The 25,541-nt window shown below is 35.2% G+C and overlaps 1 protein-coding gene and 1 long non-coding RNA gene across 2 annotated transcripts; one reads left to right on the top strand and one right to left on the bottom strand.

Moving 5' to 3' along the window:
• Positions 1–10,932: 10,932 nt before the first annotated feature.
• LOC146735469 (uncharacterized) lies at positions 10,933–16,638 on the bottom strand. Its single transcript, XM_085506098.1, has 5 exons — positions 16,550–16,638; positions 12,633–12,949; positions 12,370–12,487; positions 11,991–12,156; positions 10,933–11,686 (listed from the first exon to the last, which is right to left on the bottom strand). The coding sequence occupies exons 2-5, from the start codon at positions 12,927–12,929 to the stop codon at positions 11,302–11,304; spliced, it is 966 nt and encodes a 321-aa protein (XP_085362224.1). The 5' UTR covers positions 12,930–12,949; positions 16,550–16,638; the 3' UTR covers positions 10,933–11,301.
• Positions 16,639–24,271: 7,633 nt separating this feature from the next.
• On the top strand, positions 24,272–25,029 carry LOC146735468 (uncharacterized). Its single transcript, XR_014931081.1, has 2 exons — positions 24,272–24,423; positions 24,843–25,029. It is a non-coding gene; the product is annotated as an uncharacterized LOC146735468 (long non-coding RNA).
• The last annotated feature ends 512 nt before the right edge of the window (positions 25,030–25,541 follow it).

Genomic DNA, 25,541 nt, shown 5'->3' with positions numbered 1-25,541 from the left:
AGTGTTATACAATAATGTAAATAGTGTTCATTTTGTTTTGCTAATTAATGGATATTTTTTATTTATGCGTCATGAGCTGCCAATCAGTATTTTAGAAAGCACAATAGAAGTTTTAGTTTTGTACACTAACATATACATTTATATTCATTGCACCATTAATCGCACGAAAGCAGACTCATGGTCATCTGTTTTCAAGGAACAGTGATTCTATATACAAATTCAATAAGATATGATAATTTATTGGAACGCAAATTAATGATTCTGATTAATAGCTTGTCGATGAAATAGTTGTAAGAGATATGGGAAAATATAAAATATCTATATTTAAACCCAATCTATTAACAACCTTTATAACATGACCCTTCACAAAAATATAACACCTCAACTATATATATGTTCACATTACTAGTATGTCGCCTCTGTTCCATTTCTAGGTTTTATTAAAACCTTTCTCTTTCACCTGGAGTGTATACCCGACGACCTCAAAGAAGATTTTTTAGAAGATATTTTTCTTCATTCTGATTTGAAAAATGATAAGACTGAAGATGGAAAAGCAATATGGAAGATCCCTGTTTTAACTGCTATAGTCAGAAAAAAGTAAACTAAATTCATTGCACGTTATGCCATGGCTTACATTCAGATTTATTGGCGTTTTGTTGTTATGACAAATTGAGAACTATTAACCTTTCTATTTTACATTTAATTTGCGTTGTGTTTTACTGATTTTCTCTATAGAGATTACTGTTTATTTTGAAAAGATCTGTGATTAGATTCAACATTCCTTACTATATAATCCATACAATCGTTAGAATGTTGTGTAGGGAAACCTGAGTCAAAACACAACTAAAGGACTTGGCGTATACGCTAGGCCAATCATCAGTTAGGTTCCCGTTCTTCTGGTCCACCATTACACGTTATGCCATGAAAATGTAATCATTATTGTAAGATTCTAGGCCCATTGGCCCCTGCCCCCATGGAATTATGTCCCCCAGTCAGTTGACCCCCGACCTGTTGTCCGGTTCATTTTGCCCCCTCTGTATATTTCCCTCCCGTTTTGAATATAAAATTAAATAAATATTTCAAAATACTAAAATATTATTTGAAGTTTTATTAAAGTAGTAACTCCGAGTCTGAGTGTCGATCAGTAAATTAAGAGCTTTACTCTGGGCATAGTAATAGTGACCTAAGCACGACCTAAACAGATGTGAGTATATTTTAGTGTTTGTACAAGTTGCAGAGATTTATATTTATTACTAGAAATAAAATATCTCAAATTACAATGAATTGGCACCGGACCGAGGGGCAACGGGCCTGCTCCCGGATATTGTATTCTTCTTACATAATACCTGTAATACTTTAAACGCGTTTATACATCCCGGTCATGATTTTCTTTTAGTAGCTATTTGTTTGTAAAAAAAAATAATTGTATGTACTCTTATAAGTTGTGCGAGTGCACAACGTATGAATACAGCTTAATAAATACAAATGGCAAAAGATCTCGTTTGATAGTAACACATCTCTTTAAAGTGTGGTTTCACTAAAACCCACAACGCAGAAATTTGAACTAAATTTACAAAAATCAATTATAGTAATCGAAGTTAAGAAAACTCGCAAATGGTGAACGTGAATTAAAATGAAATGATATCGTAATATTTGTCTTGAAGTCCGAAACAATATTTCCGAAGACGGAAAAATAGTGGAAGTAGCAAAATGTTAATGAAAGTTCGAGAAGATGAAGAAGATTACGAACTTACGAAATTACGAAAATTTGAAATGTTGACTCCCAAGATGAATAAAAAAGTATTGGACGTTGTAAAATTTTTTCTTTATGCCCTAAATCAGAAAACTGCTTAAGATGACAGGGAACTGTTAAGAATGTCTGCAAAGCGGTCTCGAAAGCCAAATTGTATTGAAAGTCGAATTTAGCAGATATCGGACAAGTTATACCGATTGTTGTTAAATCGGGTTTAAGGTCGATAAAAGTGTTCTTAAGATGGAAAGGGTCTTGATGTTGTAGAAGCTGTCCCGAATGTCACACTAATAGATATATTCATTTACATATTTGTCGTTTTAATATATTGTATTATATAAACTGTGATAATCATTCCTGAGTATAAAGCATTGATGCAGACTGTAAATAGCAAACAAGAACATATATATGAACCTTTTTACTTGCTTGACAGATAAAACGTACACATACATATAAATATGTATGACGACTGGTTTCAAGAACTGTTTTCTCGGACTGAAACTCTTGGTAATCTTTGCGTCTAATCAACACCAAAGTGATTATCAACAACGATATGTTTATTTGTGTACACCGATGCAGATGAGTTCATCAATCAACAGATAAAGGAAAAAAACCTGGTATTCCACTAAAGCAATTGTGAACCAGCTACATGAATGGGCAATGGTAGCCTGTTCTGACAAGATTCGATATATATATATACTATAAATATATACTATTACGCGAGGAGATAATCGGGAGATCAACATTAAAATCCTTATTTCACGCTGTTTGACTCAACATTACGAAAAACACCATATCTTAGTTTTTCTGGTGTAGCCAAAATTTTAGGATAAAGGATCGAGGTATTGTATCAGCCAGTTAGTATATTTTTGTTTTGTCACGCTCATTATATTCACGTTTCACGCGAAGTTAAGTGCCACTGGCTGTCACATTACCAACCTTGTGGATAACACGTAAATAATTGTAAGTGAAGTTGGGAAGCAGGAGTTGGAAGTTGAGGTCACCGTACCTTTGTGTCCGGCTGGCTAGTGATAGGTGGCTTTTCAGTAATTACTTTAAGTATGTTTCTTTAGGTGAAACCTAATATTTGTACAGTGTAAGTGTTATCTTCCAAGCGAGTCGAAGCATATGTTCTTGTTTGCCATCTACAGTCTGCATCATTGCTTTTTATTCAGAAATCATTACCACAGTATAAATAATAATATATTTTAAAGACAACTATTTAAATGAATCTATCTACTAGTGTGACTTTCTAATATAAATGATCGGAAGAGAAAGTGTTTTTTGAACGCTCCTACTCTTCGCCAACTGGCGAGTCTTTTTTACCTTTGCAAGCACAGTGCTTATTTTTAACGTTTCTACTTGTTGTATATAGTGTTACCGGTTGTCTATGAGTATTTATTTTTCAATTTTGTTGGTCAGTTTGTCGTTTTTGGTGTGGTTTTTTGTTTGGTTGTGAGTCGGAGCTAAGGCCGGTCAAGATGGCGGCCGCTCAATCAAAGGCTTCGACCACACCTGCTATTATTCTATTATTCGTTGTGAAAGTGTTGACGGAATTCCCGTCCAAACATATGTCGAAGCAGTGCCACTTCCAGAATGAACAAATCTGTTGTGATTTTCATGTCGTTGGTTGCATGTGTTGACAAGGTCTGTGCTAATGTGATCATTATTGGGGATTTTACTCTCTCTGTTGAACCACTTGTGCGACCATCCACCGAAGTGGTTTTATCGAATGTACCGCCATTCTTACGAAATACATGTATAACTCGGACCCTTGCTCCATATGGACGAGTTATGAGCGGTATCCGTATTATCTCGCTTGGTTGCAAACGACCTACTCTAAAACATGTACAATCATTTCATAGGCAGGTTTATGTATACCTTAAAGATACCAACATTAATGGCCTATTGCCAATCGTATATGATAACCAGACGTATCATAGATGATTTATTTTACTTCTTCATGCCATCAGGAAGGCCATACAGGAAAACAATGTCCAAATAAAGAGCCTATTGATATGCAAAACAAAAGCAAAGAACACAATGACAACAAAATGCAAATAGTGACGTGTGTAACTGAAACAAATACAGCAGACAACATCAACAATAGTGACTGCCAACCCTTTGTTATAGATGAAGGGTGGGGCAGTCAACGTATGTAGTGAGAACAACAGGTCTGAAAATAACAGTGAGAATATAACAGATATAAACACAGACAACGGTATAGATAATGTGTTACACACCACAGAATGAAACGATGGTAACGATGTGATTGCATCAGTTGAAGAGAGGGTACAAACCCCTCCCTCCGCTCCTCCCCTCCCCCGTCTCCATCATTAAAACCTCCCACTGAGACTATATATCACATATACGCAAATGTGACCATTTCCAACCAACCTAAATTTGCTGAAGTTGCAAACTAGTAAGCCAACACCGCCACCCCCACCCCCACCTCTGGCCACTGCACCTTCTATTGTTACAACGCACGATACGTTTTTGTCGCCAGTTCGCATAGGTGAATCACCCAGTATTTTACCGCTGGACTCAGTTTCAAACTCACAGTCATCAGTTGTTACACTAGATATTTACATCACCACAAATGACCCAGAAAACAAAACCCGAGACATAGAAGACGATGAGATCAGTGAAGATGTAAGTTGTTTCTGTCGTTTCCAGTCTCGGAGATATCAAATGAGACAATTAGACAGTTTTTGGCAGCTTCACCACATTCCAGAAAATTCATTGTAATGTGCTTCGATTTTTGCCCAAATCTCAAAACACCGGAAACTTTTACAAAAACTTGTATAACCCCCTGATGAAAATTATCAAGACACCATCCTTGATGACTTACCACAGCTTAGCAAAAGTGACCGTGATGAACTAGATGACGTCATTACTTGAGGAAATTAAGAAAACGGTAAAACTCCTCGGCTGATCTGCACTGGCTCGGAAGATGAATTCTGATTGGCTAAAAAAACAAAAAAACTTGTGGCGTTGAATGCACGTTCATTGTCAGTATTGTTATGCAAATTCAAACTAGCTAATCATTTACAACCTTCCGAGCCAGTGCAGATTAGCCCAAACTCCTCGCTGCTGGGCGTACCCCTGGTATTGATGGAATACCATATAAACTCTATCAGAAGTTGTGGAATGTCATTGATCAAGGTCTGTTTGATGTTATGTTCGCTTCTGTTCGGGACAGTATTTTGCCCCTATCATGCACGAAGGCGGCTGTTACTTCACTTCCCAAGAAAGGAGACAATACATTACTAACAAATGGCGCCTAGTGCTCTGTAGTGACTACATACTACTCACTAAACATTGTCATTACGTCTTTGCTCTCTGTTATTGGTTCAATTATACATACTCATCAAAGTTGCAGCATTCCAAACCGTCCCATTCATGACAATAACAACTTACTCCGTGATTGCATTGATTATTCCAACATAAATAACTCTCCCCTAGGTATGTATTGTCGCCCTAGACCAGGAACAAAACTTTTGATAGGATTCATCATGAATACCTTTTCAACACTTTAAAAGCTTTTGGGTTTGCTTCTTGTTTCATCACTTATATCCGTCTCATATATTATATTGCACAATCATTAATCAGAATAAACAGCGCCCTCACAACCCCTGATTCACTTTCTCGGGACATAAGTCAGGGCTGTTCATTATCATTACTTTTTTGTGTCATTTCTATCGAGCCATTACTTGATGAAATCAGAAAATAAAAAGTCATCAAAGGTATCAAAATCCCAAATAGTAATGATCGTCACTGCAAATTGACAGCTTATGCAGACGACGTTGATTTGTCATCACTCGCCGCCGAGATTTTGAGAAATTAGAAAAATGGCTCCATATATATGAATGTTCCTTAAATGCTAAAATCAACTGTGTAAAATCAGAAGGGTTATGGGTTGGATCTTGGCGAAATAACACCTCGTCACTGGGCATTAAATGGAACAGCACTGGATTGAAAATTTTGCGGGTGTACTTGGGTAACATCAAGCTTTTCACTGACAGGAACTGGACAGAGCTTGTACAAAAGCTCAAAAATAAAATCGAGTTTTGGTCGCATTTTGCACCCAGCATTTCCCGCTCGCTGGTCATTAACAATGTGTTATCTTCACAGCTACTATACAAAGTGCACAGCTTATCCCCTCCACCTGACATCATTACTTCCCTCCAAAAAAACATTTGTTAAATTTGTGTGGCAAGGGCGCCATTGGATCCCGGCCGAAACATTTACTTTTAGAAAAAGGTGGGCAGAATGTTACTAACCTACCTACACGCATTCACACCATGCCTATTGAATACATTCAAATATATCTTTATTCAGATAACTACCAATCTTAATATGTCATTTCTTCATCTCCCACCATTTTATTCAGATTTACTACATTGTTGGAACTCATTAGACAAAAGACGTAATATTGATCTTAATGCGACTAGTTTACTGGCTGAACCACTTTTTCATAACCCGTTTACACGTAATCCCGTGCGAAACGAACCTTTTCTTTTAAAGCATTTTGTTGATGCGGAAGTTTTAAGAGCAAATATCTGTAAGGATTAAACAATGGTGGCAGGAGTCAAACAATAGATTTGGCTCATATTTTGCACAGTATAGTACTTGGTCCACAACCCCTCAAAATAGCTTTCTTTTAGATCAAAACTCTTGTTGCCATGGTGACGGGAACACATTTTCTTGTCATTTTCCCCAATTTTTGCATCTCAAAAACACGGAAATTAGCATATTTTACGGCACTGTCTCGATAACACCTTTAAACCTATCATAAAAACAAAACAAGATCTGAATAGACCAACATTTTTGATTTTTAAAAACTGTTGTGAAATTTCTTTCGATGTTTCAAGCTTCAAAAAAAAAATAATTTTGAGCCCAACTTTGTAACGCTATAAGTGCCGCTCTGGTATTTTTGTTGACTTGAAACTTGTACCATATATGGATCATCAGAATATCTATCAAATGCATTGTTGCAACATTTGGTACCTTATTTGGTTGTCACGTGACTGTCCCTTAAATTAGGCCACTTTTTGTGTTTGGCGAAAATTGTTCAAAGTAGCTACATGATGAAGTAAAATTTCTAATTCAACTTATTATCAAAGGTGAATCTATGTATTGCCTATCAAATGAATGCTTGCAGAGTTTCGGGTCGTGACGTTCGGTCACTTAGTTGTCCCTGAAAATAGTCCATTTTTTGCATTTGACAAAAATTGTAAATTTTAGCTTTGTTCAACGTACGCAACGTGACAAAGTGAACAATAATTCTAATTCAACTTCCGGTCAAATGCACATCTATGTATTCTCTATCAAATGAATGCTTGCAGAGTTTCGGGTCATGACGTTCGTTCACGTGGTTGTCCATGAAAGTAGGTCATTTTTTGCATTTGACGAAACTTGTGAATTTTAGCTTTATTCAACGTACGCAACGTGACGAAGTGAACAGTAGTTCTAATTCAACTTCCGGTCAAATGTACATCTATGTATTCTCCATCAAATGAATGCTTGCAGAGTTTCGGATCATGACGTTTGTTCACGTGGTTGTCCATGAAAGTAGGTCATTTTTTGCATTTGACGAAACTTGTGAATTTTAGCTTTGTTCAACGTACGCTATATGACGAAGTAAACAATAATTCTAATTCAACTTCCGGTCAAATATACATCTATGTATTGTGTATCAAATAAATGCTTGTAGAGTTTCGGGTCATGACGTTCAGTTACTTGGTTGTCCCTGAAAATAGGCCATTTTTTGCATTTGACGAAAATTGTGAATTTTAGCTTTGTTCAACGTACGCTACGCGACGAAGCGAATAATAATTCTCATTCAACTTCCGGTCCAATGTACATCTATGTATTGTCTATCAAATAAATGCTTGTAGAGTTTCGGGTCATTACATTCAGTCACTTGGTTGTCCCTGAAAATCGTCCAGTTTTTGCATTTGACGAAAATTGTGAATTTTAATTTTGTTCAACGTCCGCAACGTGACGAATACAAATAGGTAACAAGTCAAAAGGTCCCTATTTTGGATATTCTAGATGTTACAAAAATTCTAAAAATATATTTGAAATTCGATGAACTAAAATTTAGTATATTGGCAAATCCAATTTTACGAAATTCGGCGACAGTAATCCCACAAAAATAATGAATGCGCGATTTGAAGTATGAACACTTTTTCTATTACTACGTGATTGAACGAAATCCAATACTGCTTTTCCTAAAATAACAAGTTATCATCTGTATTTTCTCACAAATAACTTCTGAATATCAATATTGTCTCATCGGTTTTGCTGCAATAAAACGATGACACATTAGTAAATTACACAATTAACAAATAAATATCAACAGCTAATTTACCTTTATCAGATTTGCCAAGGAAATTGACAATAGAAACAACGTCTTAATAATGTTGACTTGAAGCACATAGCTAATTTAGGTTAACTGGTTGACAACGTATGTGAACAGACATGGATGCCTTAAATCTAAGCATTTATAAACATTGAGTGATAAGCATATAGAAAAACAGTGACCCCCACAAGGTCTGCTTATTGCTATTGAGAGAGGCACCCACAGAACTCACTGGGCTCATTCAATGTTAGAATGGGGTAGACAAGAAAACTTTTGGCTTTAATACATCTCAAAATAATTACAAGAAACAAAGCACAGAATACAATGACTAAATTCACTAAAATATGGGATTGCCTAGGGAAGTGTGCATTGGTGATGAATGTGAAAATTGATGACAGTCAATGGCTTCTGCTACACAATGTCAAAGATGTCAATGTCTTGCATGCAGAGAAATGCTATTATTCCGCAGGACACTGCTGATAGCAGGATATCACAGAGCAGTTCATACAAATCTCACAGAACGATGATTGAAACAAGTATCACTTGTCTCACAGTATCGCAGCAGCAACACCTAGGGTACTCAGCTGAAATGATGGACCACAACTGTCCCCAGTCTAGCCTATTCATAGACATAAATGGCCCAGATTCAGGTACACCACCTGGGTTTCCACGTGAGTCAATCAGAATGTGATCTTGCTAGCAGATATCTCGCATAGGCAAGTCAGTTGATCGTACACATTCTTTGTTATTTAAAACACACGCACACCTGGTAGATTCCAATTGTTCTTCCAGAGTTGTAAACACCCTTTGTTATGTAAATCACAAACACAACTGGTTGATTCCAATTGTCCTTCCAGAGTTGTAAACAAGTAAGACCTGTCAATCACCTTCATGACAGTTATCACATGGCAATGCACACAGTGTCTTCCCATGATTCCATGCACACTTCTATTTGCAGGGTTAGACATAATATGACAAAAACATAGAGGTGCTAACAAGGACATCAAGCGCTGTTATATTGGCTTAGGGGACATCAACCCTTGTCACATACGCTTAGGGGAAATCAACCCTTCAGTTTTGTCAATTGGCTTAGGGACATCAACACTTGACATAATGGCTTAGAGGACATCAACCCTTGTCACATTAGCTTAGAGAGCGTCAACGCTTGTCACATTGGCTTAGAGAATCTAAGCCCTTCCTATATTGGTTTAGATGACCCGAGAACATCCCACATTGGCTTAGTTATAATTTCATTGCATATTAATGACCTCCACAACAGCTCTCAATTCCAAAGTGGCCAGGCTGACGGTTATAATGTTGATAATTACGCTGTTGTCACAAGGTTCGTGATGGTTTACCTGTCGGGTTAAATTTAGGGTTTGGCCAAAAGGTATATTTTAATACAGCCAGAGGTAGGATTATTTCACAGCCGAGCTAGTAGACTTTGAAACACTTACACACCCCAAAAAACATTCATAAAGAGACGCGTGCCATACATGTGCCGGCTATTGTTCAGTTGCCATAACAATGATTCCAGGTGGGGGACGTTATAAAAGGTCAAGGTAGACGCAGCCGCTTGAGAGAACATTAAGAACTGAGGCAGCGACAGCAACCAGAGCCAGCCTTGTGTTGTGAGTGAACGGGGAGAGTTAGTTCATCCCCACGTGGTGTGCAAGCTACTCGCCTAGTCGACGGACGTTGTGTAGATACAGTGGAAGACAGGACTCTTTTTCTACGTGCTGTTCCATGGAACTTTTGTGTTCGACACGAATCCTACAAGGTATCCTACGAGAAACCAGGCCTGAGTATCGAACTGAATCTACATGTAGCAACGTTTCTACTATAACCCGACAGAAGCCGGTAATTATCACGCTCATTACACGCACATTAGGCTAGGGACCATTGGCTGTGTTTTGAATGTATTTTGGTAACTATTTGGCTAATTTAGTGGTTAAATTATTGTATTCTTATTTGAAATTGTAACAGTATTAGTTTAATTGTATTTTGTGACAGCCCGTTTCCTGCTTCAACGTTTCGCGCGCCCGTCGGCGCAGTTAAGTAGCGGCGTCGTTCCATACGTAAAAGGTGCATTGCCTATTGTGAATCAACCCGGTTTCGGGTTGAGTAAACTGGTTATTCACGGGACGCCACTGCTTTATCCTGCCCTGACATGCGTGTTAATTTTTCCTATTGTACAGCGACTTGTATCTTTGTTACGTTGATTCATATCAGCGAATTCTGTGTATCATATCCGGTTGTACAATTAAACCATCCTTTACGATATTACTGAGCATTTCATTGTGTGCGAGTGGGACTGGTATAATAAGGTGTACAGGGGACAATCCAGGCATCAGCTGGCTTATTTTCGATATTTCAATCAGTAGGGTGTCAAAGAACCCACAACACGAGGTGAAGGCGTGCCTCTTATCACTTTGTGGTCGGATGCTAGCCTACCCCGTGACAGCTGTCAATGATAATTATATCAATGATTACGATGTCAATGATAATGATAACAATGATTTCAATATCGATGATAATTATGTCGATTATTCCAATGTTGATGATTATGATGTTAATGATAATGTCAATGATAACGATGTCGATAATGATGTGAATAATTACGATGTTATAACACAGAGGATTATGATGTCGATGATTAGGATATCGATGATGATGAAGTCAATGATTACGTATTGATGATAACGATTACAATGTCGATTACTACGATGTCAAGGATTACCATGTCGATGACACACGTTATGGATTACCCGAATAAAAAAGTTAAAAATAAAACATAAAAAAACAGCTCAGTACATTTGATGTTTACAATATTAGTGTTTCTATGTTATCGTTGTTTACCATTTACATTGTTGTCTACATTATTGCGAACTTGTGCCATTCATTCTGAAATCAGTGCCTATCTGATAAAAAAATGTCCACTGTCTGTATTTTAATGCACGTCTTCTTTGAATAGTTATTGAAGTATTCAAAAGTTGAAAACGATCGTATGTGGAGGATGTTCAGATCTTCGGGCGTTTGCCATCAGATAATTACCAATAAGATAAAATCACTCACCACAAAAAGGAATAAGTGAAATAAAAAAAGTGAAAATGCATGGTACATACTAAGCATATAATGAAAAGACTTATATTTAAGGAATTAATCTACTGATATGAACATTTTTTCACAACGTAATCACAATTCCTTGTCTTTTGGCTGATGCATATAATGCCAATATAGTAGAAACAACTTGATGACTGTGCTCCAATGGAACGGGTGTTGGTTTCCCGTCTAATATCGAAGATTCAAATGCTGCAATTTCTGCCAGGAATGCATCAATTTTTGGCACAGTGATAGTTTTCATTGGCTGGCCTTCAATGCAAAGATCAAAAAAGTTGTCAACGCCGTAAGCATCAGGGTGATAAGCCGAATTTGTATGAATTCGTATTCTGCCCTTGCTACCATTAATTTCAAAATGGCTATCACTCGACGACGTAATACTAGATGTAATACATCCATGGATACCATTGTTGAACTGCAGAATTCCGTACAATGAACCATCCACACCCCTGAAAGATACATGTTTTTAAAGTGAATAGATATGTATAAATTGGTGGGCGTTACACAGAATAGTACTTGTTCAAGCATTATTATTGTTATATTTATGTTTGGTTTGTGTTGTTTGAAATTCAGCTTGTCAAGTTTACATCTAGTCATTGGAGACGTGTTCACCAAGCAATGTCGATCTGACATTTTTTGGTTCGATAGTATGGTTGACACAAATTAAAACCATGTTGATAGCTATGAATTATTTCTTAAACATTACAATTATTATATCTATATATGTTTGTTTCTTATTTTAACAACACCAACCTTTCCGTTTTGCACTCCATGGCTGTTACTCTGCGTGGTTTTTCGTTCAGGAGGCCTATCATCATACTGACAGGGTAACAACCCAGTAGCCACAACGACCCATCTGTTCTTTTAGAAACTCCTCCGACATATGAACCAGTCATAAACTGAACATCACCAATAACCCCTAATGGTTAATGGTTACAATAAACATACGATTACAGTAGATTGCAATTGACTTGCATAGTGATTACCAAAAAAAACACAAAGAATCCTCTGAATAAAACTACTGAGGAATTTTACCTGTGATGACGTAATATGTTACAAATGATCTGAGTCAATAACATTAAAATATCTAAAACCTAAAAAACGAATGAATAAACATAAATGAATAAAATACCTGATTTTATTGTCTCTTGAATAGCTTTAAACTGTGGATGACATAAATGTACAAAACCTTCAACAATCAAAACCTTGTTTTCCATGGCAACTCTCTGCATTCTCTCAACATCAGATATCTATGAAAAAATTATATTTAATAGAATAAAACCAGTTATTAATATTGTGTCATTTTGAACAGGCCAAAACATGCCGCTAGAAATCTTTTATTTAAAAACAAATATGTAATTTTATTCCAGGATGTTATTTTCATTTACACAATACCTTTGTTGCTATAGGTTTCTCCACCATACAGTGTTTTCCACTCTCTGCCGCCCTAACTGCCCACTCAGCATGTAATGCATGTGGTAGGGGAACATACACAACATTTATTTCACTATCAGTCAACAATTCTTCATAACTACCATATGCTTTTGGTATGCCCCACTCATTGGCCACGCTTTCAGCCTTCTCGATGCTTCGACTTGCTATTGCGGTGACTTGACTTCTCGGCGATTTTAACAGTCTAGGTATAAATCTTTTAGTGATATTGGCTGATGATAAAATTCCCCACTTCAACATTTTGCTGAATGTTATTTTTCCTAAAAAAGCAATGTTGATATATTACGTAATCTAGTCTCATTATCAACAATTAATTTGCCGTTTTATTTCTACCACCCCTTATTACATAGATTTACGTAATCTAGTCTCATTATCAACAATTTATTTGCCGTTTTATTTCTACCACCCCTTATTACATAGATTTACGTAATCTAGTCTCATTATCAACAATTTATTTGCCGTTTTATTTCTACCACCCCTTATTACATAGCTTTACGTAATCTAGTCTTATTATCAACAATTAATTTGCCGTTTATTTTTTCCACCCCTTATTACATAGCTTTACGTAATCTAGTCTCATTATCAACAATTTATTTGCCGTTTTATTTCTACCACCCCTTATTACATAGCTTTACGTAATCTAGTCTCATTATCAACAATTTATTTGCCGTTTTATTTCTACCACCCCTTATTCATAGCTTTACGTAATCTAGTCTCATTATCAACGATTTATTTGCCGTTTTATTTTTACCACCCCTTATTACATAGCTTGCGTAATCTAGTCTTATTTTCAACAATTTATTTGCCGTTTTATTTCTACCACCCCTTATTACATAGCTTTACGTAATCTAGTCTCATTATCAACAATTTATTTGCCGTTTTATTTCTACCATCCCTTATTACATAGCTTTACGTAATCTAGTCTCATTATCAACAATTTATTTGCCGTTTTATTTCTACCACCCCTTATTACATAGCTTTACGTAATCTAGTCTCATTATCAACAATTTATTTGCCGTTTTATTTCTACCATCCCTTATTACATAGCTTTACGTAATCTAGTCTCATTATCAACAATTTATTTGCCGTTTTATTTCTACCACCCCTTATTACATAGCTTTACGTAATCTAGTCTCATTATCAACAACTTATTTGCCGTTTATAATTTGTAATCTTTGATCGTTAATGACACAAGGGTTTAAACTTCCACTATCTTCTTACTAACTTGGCCCATTCAAAGACAGAAATAGAATCACGCATATTTGCAATTTTAGACCAACAGAAAAAGCAGGAAGTAGGTACTAGGCTCTAGGGAGTATCACATTCAAATGCGTGTACATCAACATACAATAGCCATAAAACATACAAAAGTCATAAAGAGCAACATTGCTGTACAAGTATATGCATTTTATTGCAAAATGATCTCTGGCACTGAAAGATATTTTAGGTAAATCTACTTGGGCTTAATACAGAATGAATAATTGTGTACATACAATCATACCTCATCATACTAGCCAAGTATGATTACCTACAGTGATTTGCTTGAACATTATAAAAACAAACACAAGTAGTAGTCAATATGTATTTATACCACAACCATGGAACACGCAATTCAAAAAGCATCGTACATTTTTTTCTTCCATTTTTTTCTTGGATGATTAATAAATTGTTTATGTACAGGACACTTTTTATGCAGTCTACTTTTACAGTATGCATGCCATAATGCTTATTACCGACTGTATACAACATATTTATTAGAAAAAAATCTCGAACATTTTACACGATGAATATGTTGATTTTAGTATTTTCAATATTAAACATGCACGATGCTCAAGTTAGTAAATTGAATGACGCAGCACTGGACAGACATTATTTCTTTCTGATCTAATTGTTTTTTCTTATTTGTATTAAGTTATACTATAATTATTTATATTGAAAAAATATTTAAAACAGCAAATCGCATGCCAGTGATGTCATCACAGTAATTACTAATTGATGATTATACACACACCTACACACACACACTAGGACAGAAACAGAGATAGGGACCTGGACAGTGACAGTCATGGACATAGTCAAGGTCAAAACGTGATTTGTGATAATAAAAAAAGGAAAGAATTAACAATTTATAGTGTTTCAAAATATTTATTCCCCATTTAAAAAAAAAGAATTTATTGTTTAGTGATTGTTCAACAATATTATTTTCTCTTTCAATGAATAAATAAAATATAGTTATTTATAGGTGGTTCTATTTTCGTCGTACTTAACACAGTTTAAGGTAGCGAGACTATTATTTGTGTTGAAAATTACGATTTTCACATTTATTTATTAATTGAGGAAATGCACCATAAACTTTCATATGATAAAGTCAATATAACATAGTATGTCATGTAAGTTGGTTAAAATGTAGATTTTCTGAAGGGAAGCAAGGCAGCCTCGGTAGTGTTTTCCAAAATCAACAACACAGGTTTAATCTGTGTGCCTATAAGTTTCAAAGATAAACTCAAGACAAAGCAATGTTAGGATGTGTTATCAGTAGCTATCTGACACAGAATGAGTGTTTCCAAACATTTGAGTGTTTTTTCTCCGCCCCTGTTTGTTTCACAGATTAGTCATTTGCATATGAATGTGTCAGACACAAGGTCACACAGCCACTGAAAAAAATCGTTGATTTTGGTGTTTTCATATGCCGAATTTATCCAATTATAGCTATCCCATTTCTTTATTTTTTTGGTTTCCAATAGCCTTACACATTTGGATGTCCCTACACATGGTAAAACAGACCTTGATGGGAAAACAAATTGATTGTGCCTATAAACAAGCTTGTAAATCGTTGCTGTTACTTCATGGACGTTTTCTAGGAGTTTATGTTTTTCAAAATACAAGGTCTTTAACAAAAAATAACGTATACTTATTGTCGTCGGATTAACACCAAATTTCCACAGCTTTAAGGTGACAATGAGAGGAACTTGAATGTGTCCAGACAAACTATTTCATCGATTATTTACCAACGAGATGTGGTTTGAGTTGGGGGCAATGCGACTAAAACAGTAATTGAAATTCAGGACACTATTTTTTAAAACGCGTTGCTTGAATAAAACTAACCAGACACATTCAATTTACCAGACTATTGAACAACTCGGAAAAGTGAAAAAAATACTTCTCATCGCCAGCATAAATGCGTAATTCTTGTTTTAACAGAAAAAAGTAATTTTTCACCTTTGATTGAGTAACGCGTCGTAGAATGCAGATACGGGCATGCAAAATACACTTGTGAAAAGCTTGAAGTCTGGCGATTCTAAAAATATATACTTTCCCGGGTCTATTTGTAGTCATTTAGTCACAATTAGAAGATGAAAACAAGTATGCAAATAATAGTCCCGCTACCTTAAATTAAATTCGATCAATACAAAATGAGTAAGATTGATAGCATGCCACGCAGACCAAAAAGTAAAATAGATATACTAATACTATTCTACAATTTTTTTCAGTATTGGTTCATTTTAGGAAAATTGCTAGTTTCCTTTAAATAAGTAACAATTAAGTATTCTTATTGTGGATATTTCAGAATCAGAAATATATATGTAACAATCGATAGTTTGAAAATTTAATAACTTAGCAAACCAGATATATCAGTGTATATCTATGGCAATAATGAGTGCGCGCTCTGAAGTACAAGGGCTTTTCTCAATAACACACATTGTCGCCGATGTTAATCACGAATACCCTCTAAAATATTCATATGATCTCATCGTATGTTGGCGGGAATAAAATTATGACACAATAATGAATGACAGAACCAATAAATAATTGTAATTGTGAAATAATTAGTGAAATAATAAGTAATTAGTGCTAATTACCTGTATACGATGTGCTGGGGAAATGGATACTAGGAATAAACGGCGTCTCATTAATGATAAAACACTGCTGGTTGACAACGTTTGTGAACAAATATGGCTGCTTTAAATCCAAGCATGTATAACCAATCAGTGATCAGTATATATAAACAGCAGTGACCCGACAATAAAGAGCCAATAAAATGAAAAATGTGTGTTGTATGTTTCAGTGGCTAACGTCAATAGCCTACACTGTGAAATAGTTATGTTTCGCAAATTCAACTCGATGCGTCAATGAAAGAAACTAAATGCAACATTTCATTGTGTGAATAATTATTGACTGAAAGTACGTATGACATAGTTGACCAAAAACGAATAAACATTCAATAATATTTTAGTTAACTTACTTGTATAATACTTGATGTAATCAAAATCAACTCTATAGAATAACAGAATAAATAAAAAAGATAACAAATAATTTGAAATTCAAACAGTAAACCAGAATAAGCAGAATATAGCTATTTCAGTAAATCTCTGAACATTGAATGGTTCTATGTTTGTACAGCACTTCAGATTATAACCGATTACCATGTTCCCAGATATAGATCTATATATATATGCTGCGCTATTTCCAGAATATTCTTTTTATCATCAAGTAACAGCAACAGTAAACCACAGTATTCATTTAATTAAAACACGGCTATGGCTCGTACTCTCTGTGGCAACTAATTAAATTGGCGAACACGATTTCCATCGTTTTCGTTGAATCCGCTATGCGATGATTAGAAATTCATTAGGAACTGTGTAAATGTTTTTGGAGATTCAATGACGCAACCTGTTTCAGCGGACCAACGTCGCGTATTAATTATTCAAGCTTAGTAGCAGAACGCCTTTTCTGGGTCGTGTTTTTGACGTTTATCCGACAAAACGCAACTCTTACACTATGTATTATCATAAATACTATATGCCACGAGTTTGATTCAAATATTTTGATAAATTATACAAATGCCTAAATGTCTGGTTCCAAATATCACTCGTGTTGCGGGGTTCTTTTACCCGTACCAAATGAATTATTTATACCTCTAAATGTATAGAGTGGTTGTGACCAGTTCAGCAATATGTTTGGGAATACGAACATATCAACACAGCATACTAGAGAAGAGAACTAATCAGTAACAAGTAAAGGAATTTAATTAATCACGGAAAACAAATGTATTACAAATAACATTAACCGCTCCATAAAGAAGGTAGGGAAATAAATATATACGGTTCGCTCCTTAAACAAGGGAAATAAATATATACAGCTCGCTCGGGGTTATGCGCACCAGCGCATGTGATGGAATAATGCCCCAGAGCTGACAAACACGAACGAGTAACTTATGATAGAATAAATGATAGATTAAAAATAAATAGACTTATTGATGTAGCTACACAACTTTCAAACTAAATACGGCATTCCCCGTTTCCATTGTTGCCTAAATTATTTGGTTCGTGCACGTAGAATAGAATAGTCATAAAACATACAAAATACGTTTCACAAAAATTAAATTAATAATTAAACACTTGACAGCTAGTGCCCCAGACTAATGGAAAGTGTGGGTGTGAGGTGCATGCGACTCACATTTATGTCCGTACGACTTGCAGTTATGCCCGTGATGGAAGTCAGCACTCGTTGTACGAAGAACGGAGTGTAGTCACCACCAGGTTAGCAGAATTGGAACGATAATACACGTTGAGACCATTCGCTCACAGAAACCCAGCGCTGGTTAGTCTTCAGGAAATGTTCCAACAGCCATGTGCGTCACCACAACTTTTAGAATCTGGGACCAATTTTGTCAAAGGTCAAAGGAAGTTGAAATGATTGCAACATTAATGTCCCGTATGTAAATAATGAAAATCTACCTATCTCCTACCTCGCTGACATATAGGGGTCTTATCCTTAACTGATGACCACAGTGAATATATTTTAATACAGACCTTGTGACACTATATATAATCACCGCTGTGATATTCATAGTCACATACATTCACTTTGGCACGACATAATTGACCTGTATGTTCGAGAAAACCCGTTTTTACCGGAGCTTGGCTGGAGCTGTTTACTACATCGTGATTTTCAAGGAAATAATCCCTGGGCCTTTAAGATAGAGAGTTTGTAACCTTTGTTTGTAAGAGAGCTGGGGAGAAATGGGTGAATAAAGCTGGACTATATGTAATGAATTAATGTATTTTCCTTTCGGTCGAATCTGGTATCTCCATGTGTAATCGCCAACAGTCAAATGAGACTGTGGACTAAACTTGTTGCCATGCCCTTGCTGAGGTTACACAAGCAAACTAAAAGTTTGGAGAAAATTATGCAAACATCAACCAATATAGGTATTCTGACACACAGATTCAGGTGCATTTAGTTTACAGATAACTTATGCAAATAAGAGCATATGACAGACTTTAATAAATTCACTCATTAAGAATGTGACCAATCAACTCGCCACGTCCAAATTTGAGTCGTATAGCAATTGTTCTAGAGTCCATTTTTTAGCAACGTGGATAACACAGGCAGAGGTAGCTGGAATATAAATGTAATTAATAACAAATATCCACTAGAAGTGTTTGATTGTTTTAGCTTTTTAAAGCAGGAGTGCTGGTATAATTAGGGCTAAACAATTCAGCAAAATAAGGAAGGATGTGTAGTCACGATTTCTAGTATTTAACTAATCTTATCGATTTGATTAGGACAATTTGTTGTAGTTTATGATAAACAAGTTAACAATAACGTCTTGGAAAAAAAATCTTAATTTAAATTTGGTTATTGCCAAGTTTCTTCTAGTATATCGTTGTGCAGCACATAGTAGTGCAACTGGTAGAATTCCGGGGAATTCTTTTCACAGAGACATGTAGTGCAAAATTAATGTCATCAGAAACGACACCATGGTTAACGTGTAAAATTCAGAAAGTTTGATGTGGTTGAATTTGTTTTTGTGAGAAATTTTCGAAAAGTGTATGAATGGATATATAATAATAATATAAAATTCTACATATTAAAAAAATAATAGTGGCAAACCAAATTACTTTAAAATTTAAAATTAATTTGAAATTGAAAAGAAACAAATATTATATGTATAGTTTGCTACAGAGGAATGTGAAGTATACTTATTTATGTTGGGCTAGGTAGTATTGTATTGAAGCATTTAGCGGATTCTCAATTGTGTGGCAGAGGGCAGTTTTGAAAATAAAATAGGCTTGACTACATGGCATGTGTAAAAATTTAAATCACATACAACTATACAATGCCATAAAGTCACCCAAGATAGGTAAATCAATGTATGTTCTGGGATTTATAGCTGAAACAAATGAAAACTGTGAAATCTACGAGATCGGACATCCACATCATTTGGTCACATATGAACGTTCAGATAAGGTTCTATGAAAGTCCGCCTTTGACAAGAATGAAATCGACACTGTATGTTTATCATTTACTTACAGCCAAACACAGCATTGCATATGTATTGCCATAAACCCGGAACTCAAAACACCGCCCTTTGACATGCAACGCAAACATGATTTAATGATTAATGTTTGTGACCAGGAACATTAATAATCAGAATCAAATATATGCATTGTGATCACAATGAAAGCAATTCAAAGACGTTGCAAAATGTAAAAGAACACCTCCTTAGAAAGAACAAATTCAAAAATGAATTGTACTTTTGAAGTGTATGGAGATACAAGCGAAAACTCTTCACTGGCATCACAGAGAAATATTATTGCCCTGTCAACCGTTATACTAAATTAAGATTCCAATTGCCTTGTCAATGGTTCAGCGTACATGCGCACATGCTAATTGTATAGATAACCTGTGATGCCACAGTGAGTAAGGTCGCTTGTCTGACTCTTGTTAAATAAAGAAGCCTGAGTGATCCTGAAAGATCTTGTCGATTGAGGTGAGAAGTGATCAACACATTCACAAGTTTTCCCAGGTAACGCCGTGTACGGCATCTACGTTCAATCCAAAATAATGTCACAGCCTGAAGATATACTTATTTGTTGTTGATTCAGACCCAAATACAAACACTGGGCTGCAATGTTTACACGGAAATTGTACTTATTCATCGTGTATGCTAGCTACGTTCAATCTAAAATTAGCTCACAGCCTGAGGACATAAGAATTTGCTGATGATTCAAACATTGGGCTACAATGTTAACACAGACAATGTAGTTATTCATCGAGTGTGTCAGCTACGTTCAAATAAAAAATGTGTCACAGTCATATTTATTTTGCTGTTTATTTTTGTTGAGCCGACAGTATTTGCTCACTAATCACCTAGTGTTAATAAAAATGTGCATACTAATTATCTAATTAGCAAAATAATTCGTATTTTTTTTGGCTTTTTCACTTTTATCTCAAGACTCATAATCATATTTCAATGAACATTTGACTTTCTAGGACACTGCACAAGCCTTATTATTTTACATTAAAATATTCGTATATTAATTACCCGATTTGCATAATAATAACTCAGTTTTCAGCTTGTCCATCAATATATCACGTACTTATCTTATTTAAATGAGTCTTTGTTCATAAATACAAATAGCAACAATATAATGTAATATAATGTTTTGGGTTTATAGTTATTTTCTTAAATTGCATAATTATTAGCCAAATTTAAGCATTTTCACTTATTTTTGTATGTACTATTCATCAGAATTCAATAATGAAACGTTTGGAACCTACTTCTGAACACAGAAAACCGTGGTATATCGAGTATTTTAGACCGACTTGCATAAATTGAAAATAACTTTCATCTAATCATAATTTTGCACATTGGTGAAATATTTGTTTTGAATTATTAAATGGCCCATCTATATAACGATTTTCTTTTATTAATCACGCCACGGCTGTCCACTCATCTTTGCAAATAGAAGACTTAATCTGCATCTACACTCACAGTGTAGTTGTCGTAAAACATTACCTCATGATGACTGATATTACCTGTACGATTAATTAGCTAAAGATAATGTCTAAATACGAGAATGAATCTGGCAAACCAATGTATTATGACATGAAATTTATGTATTATCGCTGGAAAATGTTGTACGATTTCACCAAAATATTAATATATGTTCAGGTACATAGATGGTAGGTGATGAATCTTCATTAGGAAGATAAACGTAACCCTAATAAGTACATATAAATATACATTGTTGGCACTATTCATCATTGCACACTGAAAGTACAAGTGAAATGTATACAGTGGATGCAAAAAGAAAACGTGCTGCTCTTTTATCTGTTGTGTCTAGTTGTTATGTCATTACTAGAGCGCACATGCTAATTGTATTATCAACTGTGCAACCCCAGCCTGGCCGTTGTCAAAGACAGAAACCAGAACGAAAGTTGAGAAGTGATAATGAACACATCAACCGAACATTTTTTTCCAATTATCAGGTCGTGGTGCTGTGATTTCTATTGTTGGTCACATGTTGGCGCAATATTGCGTGTTTACTATATTGTACGCATCTTTACAATATTGTAAAACGAAGGTATCGATTTTGTTTTAGACTTGTTTTAATCAAATCTGACTGCCAGTCATGAACGCCAAAGATGTGATATCGTTTTCTTTATACAGAACGCGTTTTGTTCACATCTCAGCAGACGACATAATACAGAAGCTGGATTTTCAAGAGTCGGATACTTTACTAGACGTGTGCTGTGGAACAGGAGAGTTAACAAAACTGGTGACTGAAAATGCCAGGATAAAGTCTACTACAGGTTAGAGACGATCAAGTACATTGGATGCAAGACTAATGTAAATACTGGCAACGTTTATATTCATTCCTAAAATGAAATAAACATTACTATTTCAAGTAAATTGTATTGACATAAATCTATTATAACCTATAAAACTATTAACATTTTGGCAGAGATAGTACTGTCTAGACTTAGTGTTTGATATACCAGTAATTTGTTTAATCAACCACCACCTTAAACTAATCTGTTTACCACTTTCCGTGGAAGACCATTGTTATTACAAAGTCTTTATGTCAAAAGAGACAATGATATGATCTAAATCAAAAAGCTTTACATGACCAAATGCAGTATATTTATGTCCTTCTGTTATTTTTGCCGGCAATTTGAATATTGCAAATAATTCTCAATCTGAAATAGACCCAGTGCAATTGCAATGTACATATAGAGTGCGATGTATTTATAGGTTGTGTCATTTGACCTGTCAAGTGTTCGTTTGTTTTACTTTGTCTTTATTGTTCACATTTTAGCAATTGACATCAATCCGACAATGATAGATATCGCAAAATCTACATACAACGCTGACAATATTGCATATCTTGTTGGTGATGCTGGTACTGCTGAAACATTCAAACCAGAATGGAAAAACTCATTCGATAAAGTTTTGGCCTGTTATGCTCTGCATTGGATTACTAACTGGTATGATACCTTAAGATATCTCCACGAATGCTTAAAACCAGGCGGGGAGGGCTATATAAATATGTGTGTCGACAAACCATCAATGTTGTTCAATGTAATACAAGAAACTATCTCCGAGTTACCAAGATGGCAACAGTTTTTGAAGGTTTGTAAATTTTACAGTAAGATGTTTTGTGATATGGCAATGGGTAATCATCTGACAGTGACGTACATGACATATGGCTAGTTTTATTAGGTGTAATAATGGTGTAAGCTTGGATGCATATTACATTTACACAATCATTTAAATCTCAATCAAAATTTACACATCTAAATAGCTTAGTGTTTGATTCGAACTGTTTGTATTTTTGCATTTATTACGATTGCATCAGCTTTGGTTGCATTACCTTTTTTATTGTTTAGCTTTGTTTTTCCTTTGGCTTTTTTTGGTCATAGCGACGTCGCCTGTTCATCCTTCAATGTCGACTATTCTTATCATTGCAAAGTAGAATTTTTCAAGCTTTGGATTGTTCACCCATGAACAGGCAACGTGGGTTTAGATCGTAGCGATTTGTGCCCAACAATTCATATATTTCTTTTGGCACTTTCAGACCTACTGACTCACTGTCTTTAATGTTATTTTTCTTCTGCTTTTAACATGAAACTTCGAGTTTCTTAATTCTGCAGGCGAGAGTATAAATTATGTTTTAATTACTTGAAAAAACTAGTTTAAACTTCGTCGTATTTCTGATGGACCACTGTTTATACAAACTTTTCTGTCTCTCACAGTGTGAAACCAATCTCCGGGGTAGATGTATGTTTTTGTGCTCCTCGAACCTTCTACCACATGTGTCTGTGTGTAGCTGTGAACGCATTTATACGATTACCATGTTAAATACATCATCTCCAATCTATGTCTACGTAGGGCAAAAACCGTTTTGGCGTTTTTATATTTTGAACTTTGTGTGTCATAAGCAGCCATGATCCCGCATATAGCAACCAGCCTACATGCTTATTATTTTCAGTGGTTCTAATCATGTTGCTTGATATAATTCAAAATTCGTCAAATTGTTTGTGGGAAAAAAAGAACATTTCTGAAATAAGATTTAAGCGAACACTAACAATAGTTTAAATGATAATATATCTTAGATGCAAATAAACTCGTGACGTTTTGCTTCTCAAATACTGTATAATTCTCATGATTTGGGTGATATGACGGAAGATGGAACATTATTTGAAGAACATAAACTAGTTGCTTTCAATCTCTCTCTCCCATTACCTGTTTTAATAAGCATTTTGTTAATCACATCAACCCATATTACGATACTCTTTCCAACTATGTTTAACACCACATGGATTCCAGTATAAAATGTATGCACTACAAGGGAATGCGGAAGATTCTGCTGCAATTCTCAGAAAAGCTGGTTTTGTTGATGTCAAAGTAGAAGTGGATAACACGTTAAAGTTATACAATAATGTAAATAGTGTTTATTTTGTTTTGCTAATTAATGGATATTTTTTATTTATGCGTCATGAGCTGCCAATCAGTATTTTAGAAAACACAATAGAAGTTTTAGTTTTGTACACTAACATATACATTTATATTCATTGCACCATTAATCGCACGAAAGCAGACTCATGGTCATCTGTTTTCAAGGAACAGTGTTTCTATATACAAATTCAATAAGATATGATAATTTATTGGAACGCAAATTAATGATTCTGATTAATAGCCTGTCGATGAAATAGTTGTAAGAGATATGGGAAAATATAAAATATCTATATTTAAACCCAATTCTATTAACAACCTTGATAACATGACCCTTCACAAAAATATAACACGTCAACTATATATATTTTCACATTACTAGTATGTCGCCTCTGTTCCATTTCTAGGTTTTATTAAAACCTTTCTCTTTCACCTGGAGTGTATACCCGACGACCTCAAAGAAGATTTTTTAGAAGATATTTTTCTTCATTCTGATTCGAAAAATGAGAAGACTGAAGATGGAAAAGCAATATGGAAGATCCCTGTTTTAACTGCTATAGTCAGAAAAAAGTAAACTAAATTCATTGCACGTTATGCCATGGCTTACATTCAGATTAACCTTTCTATTTTATATTTAATTTGCGTTGTGTCTTACTGATTTTCTCTATAGAGATTACTGTTTATTTTGAAAAGATCTGTGATTAGATTCAACATTCCTTACTATATAATCCATACAATCGTTAGCATGTTGTGTAGGGAAACCTGAGTCAAAACACAACTAAAGGACTTGGCGTATATGCTAGGCCAATCATCAGTTAGGTTCCCGTTCTTCTGGTCCACCATTACACGTTATGCCATGAAAATGTAATCATTATTGTAAGATTCTAGGCCCATTGGCCCCTGCCCCCATGGAATTATGTCCCCCAGTCAGTTGACCCCCGACCTGTTGTCCGGTTCATTTGCCCCCTCTGTATATTTCCCTTCCGTTTTGAATATAAAATTAAATAAATATTTCAAAATACTAAAATATTATTTGAAGTTTTATTAGTAGTAACTCCGAGTCTGAGTGTCGATCAGTAAATTAAGAGCTTTACTCTGGGCATAGT

This window comes from Saccoglossus kowalevskii, chromosome 12 (assembly GCF_978046115.1).
Source record: "Saccoglossus kowalevskii chromosome 12, keSacKowa6.1, whole genome shotgun sequence".
Classification (NCBI taxonomy): domain Eukaryota; kingdom Metazoa; phylum Hemichordata; class Enteropneusta; family Harrimaniidae; genus Saccoglossus; species Saccoglossus kowalevskii.
The sequence above is the reverse complement of the archived record's forward strand: the minus strand, read 5'-3'. Positions and strand labels throughout refer to the sequence as shown.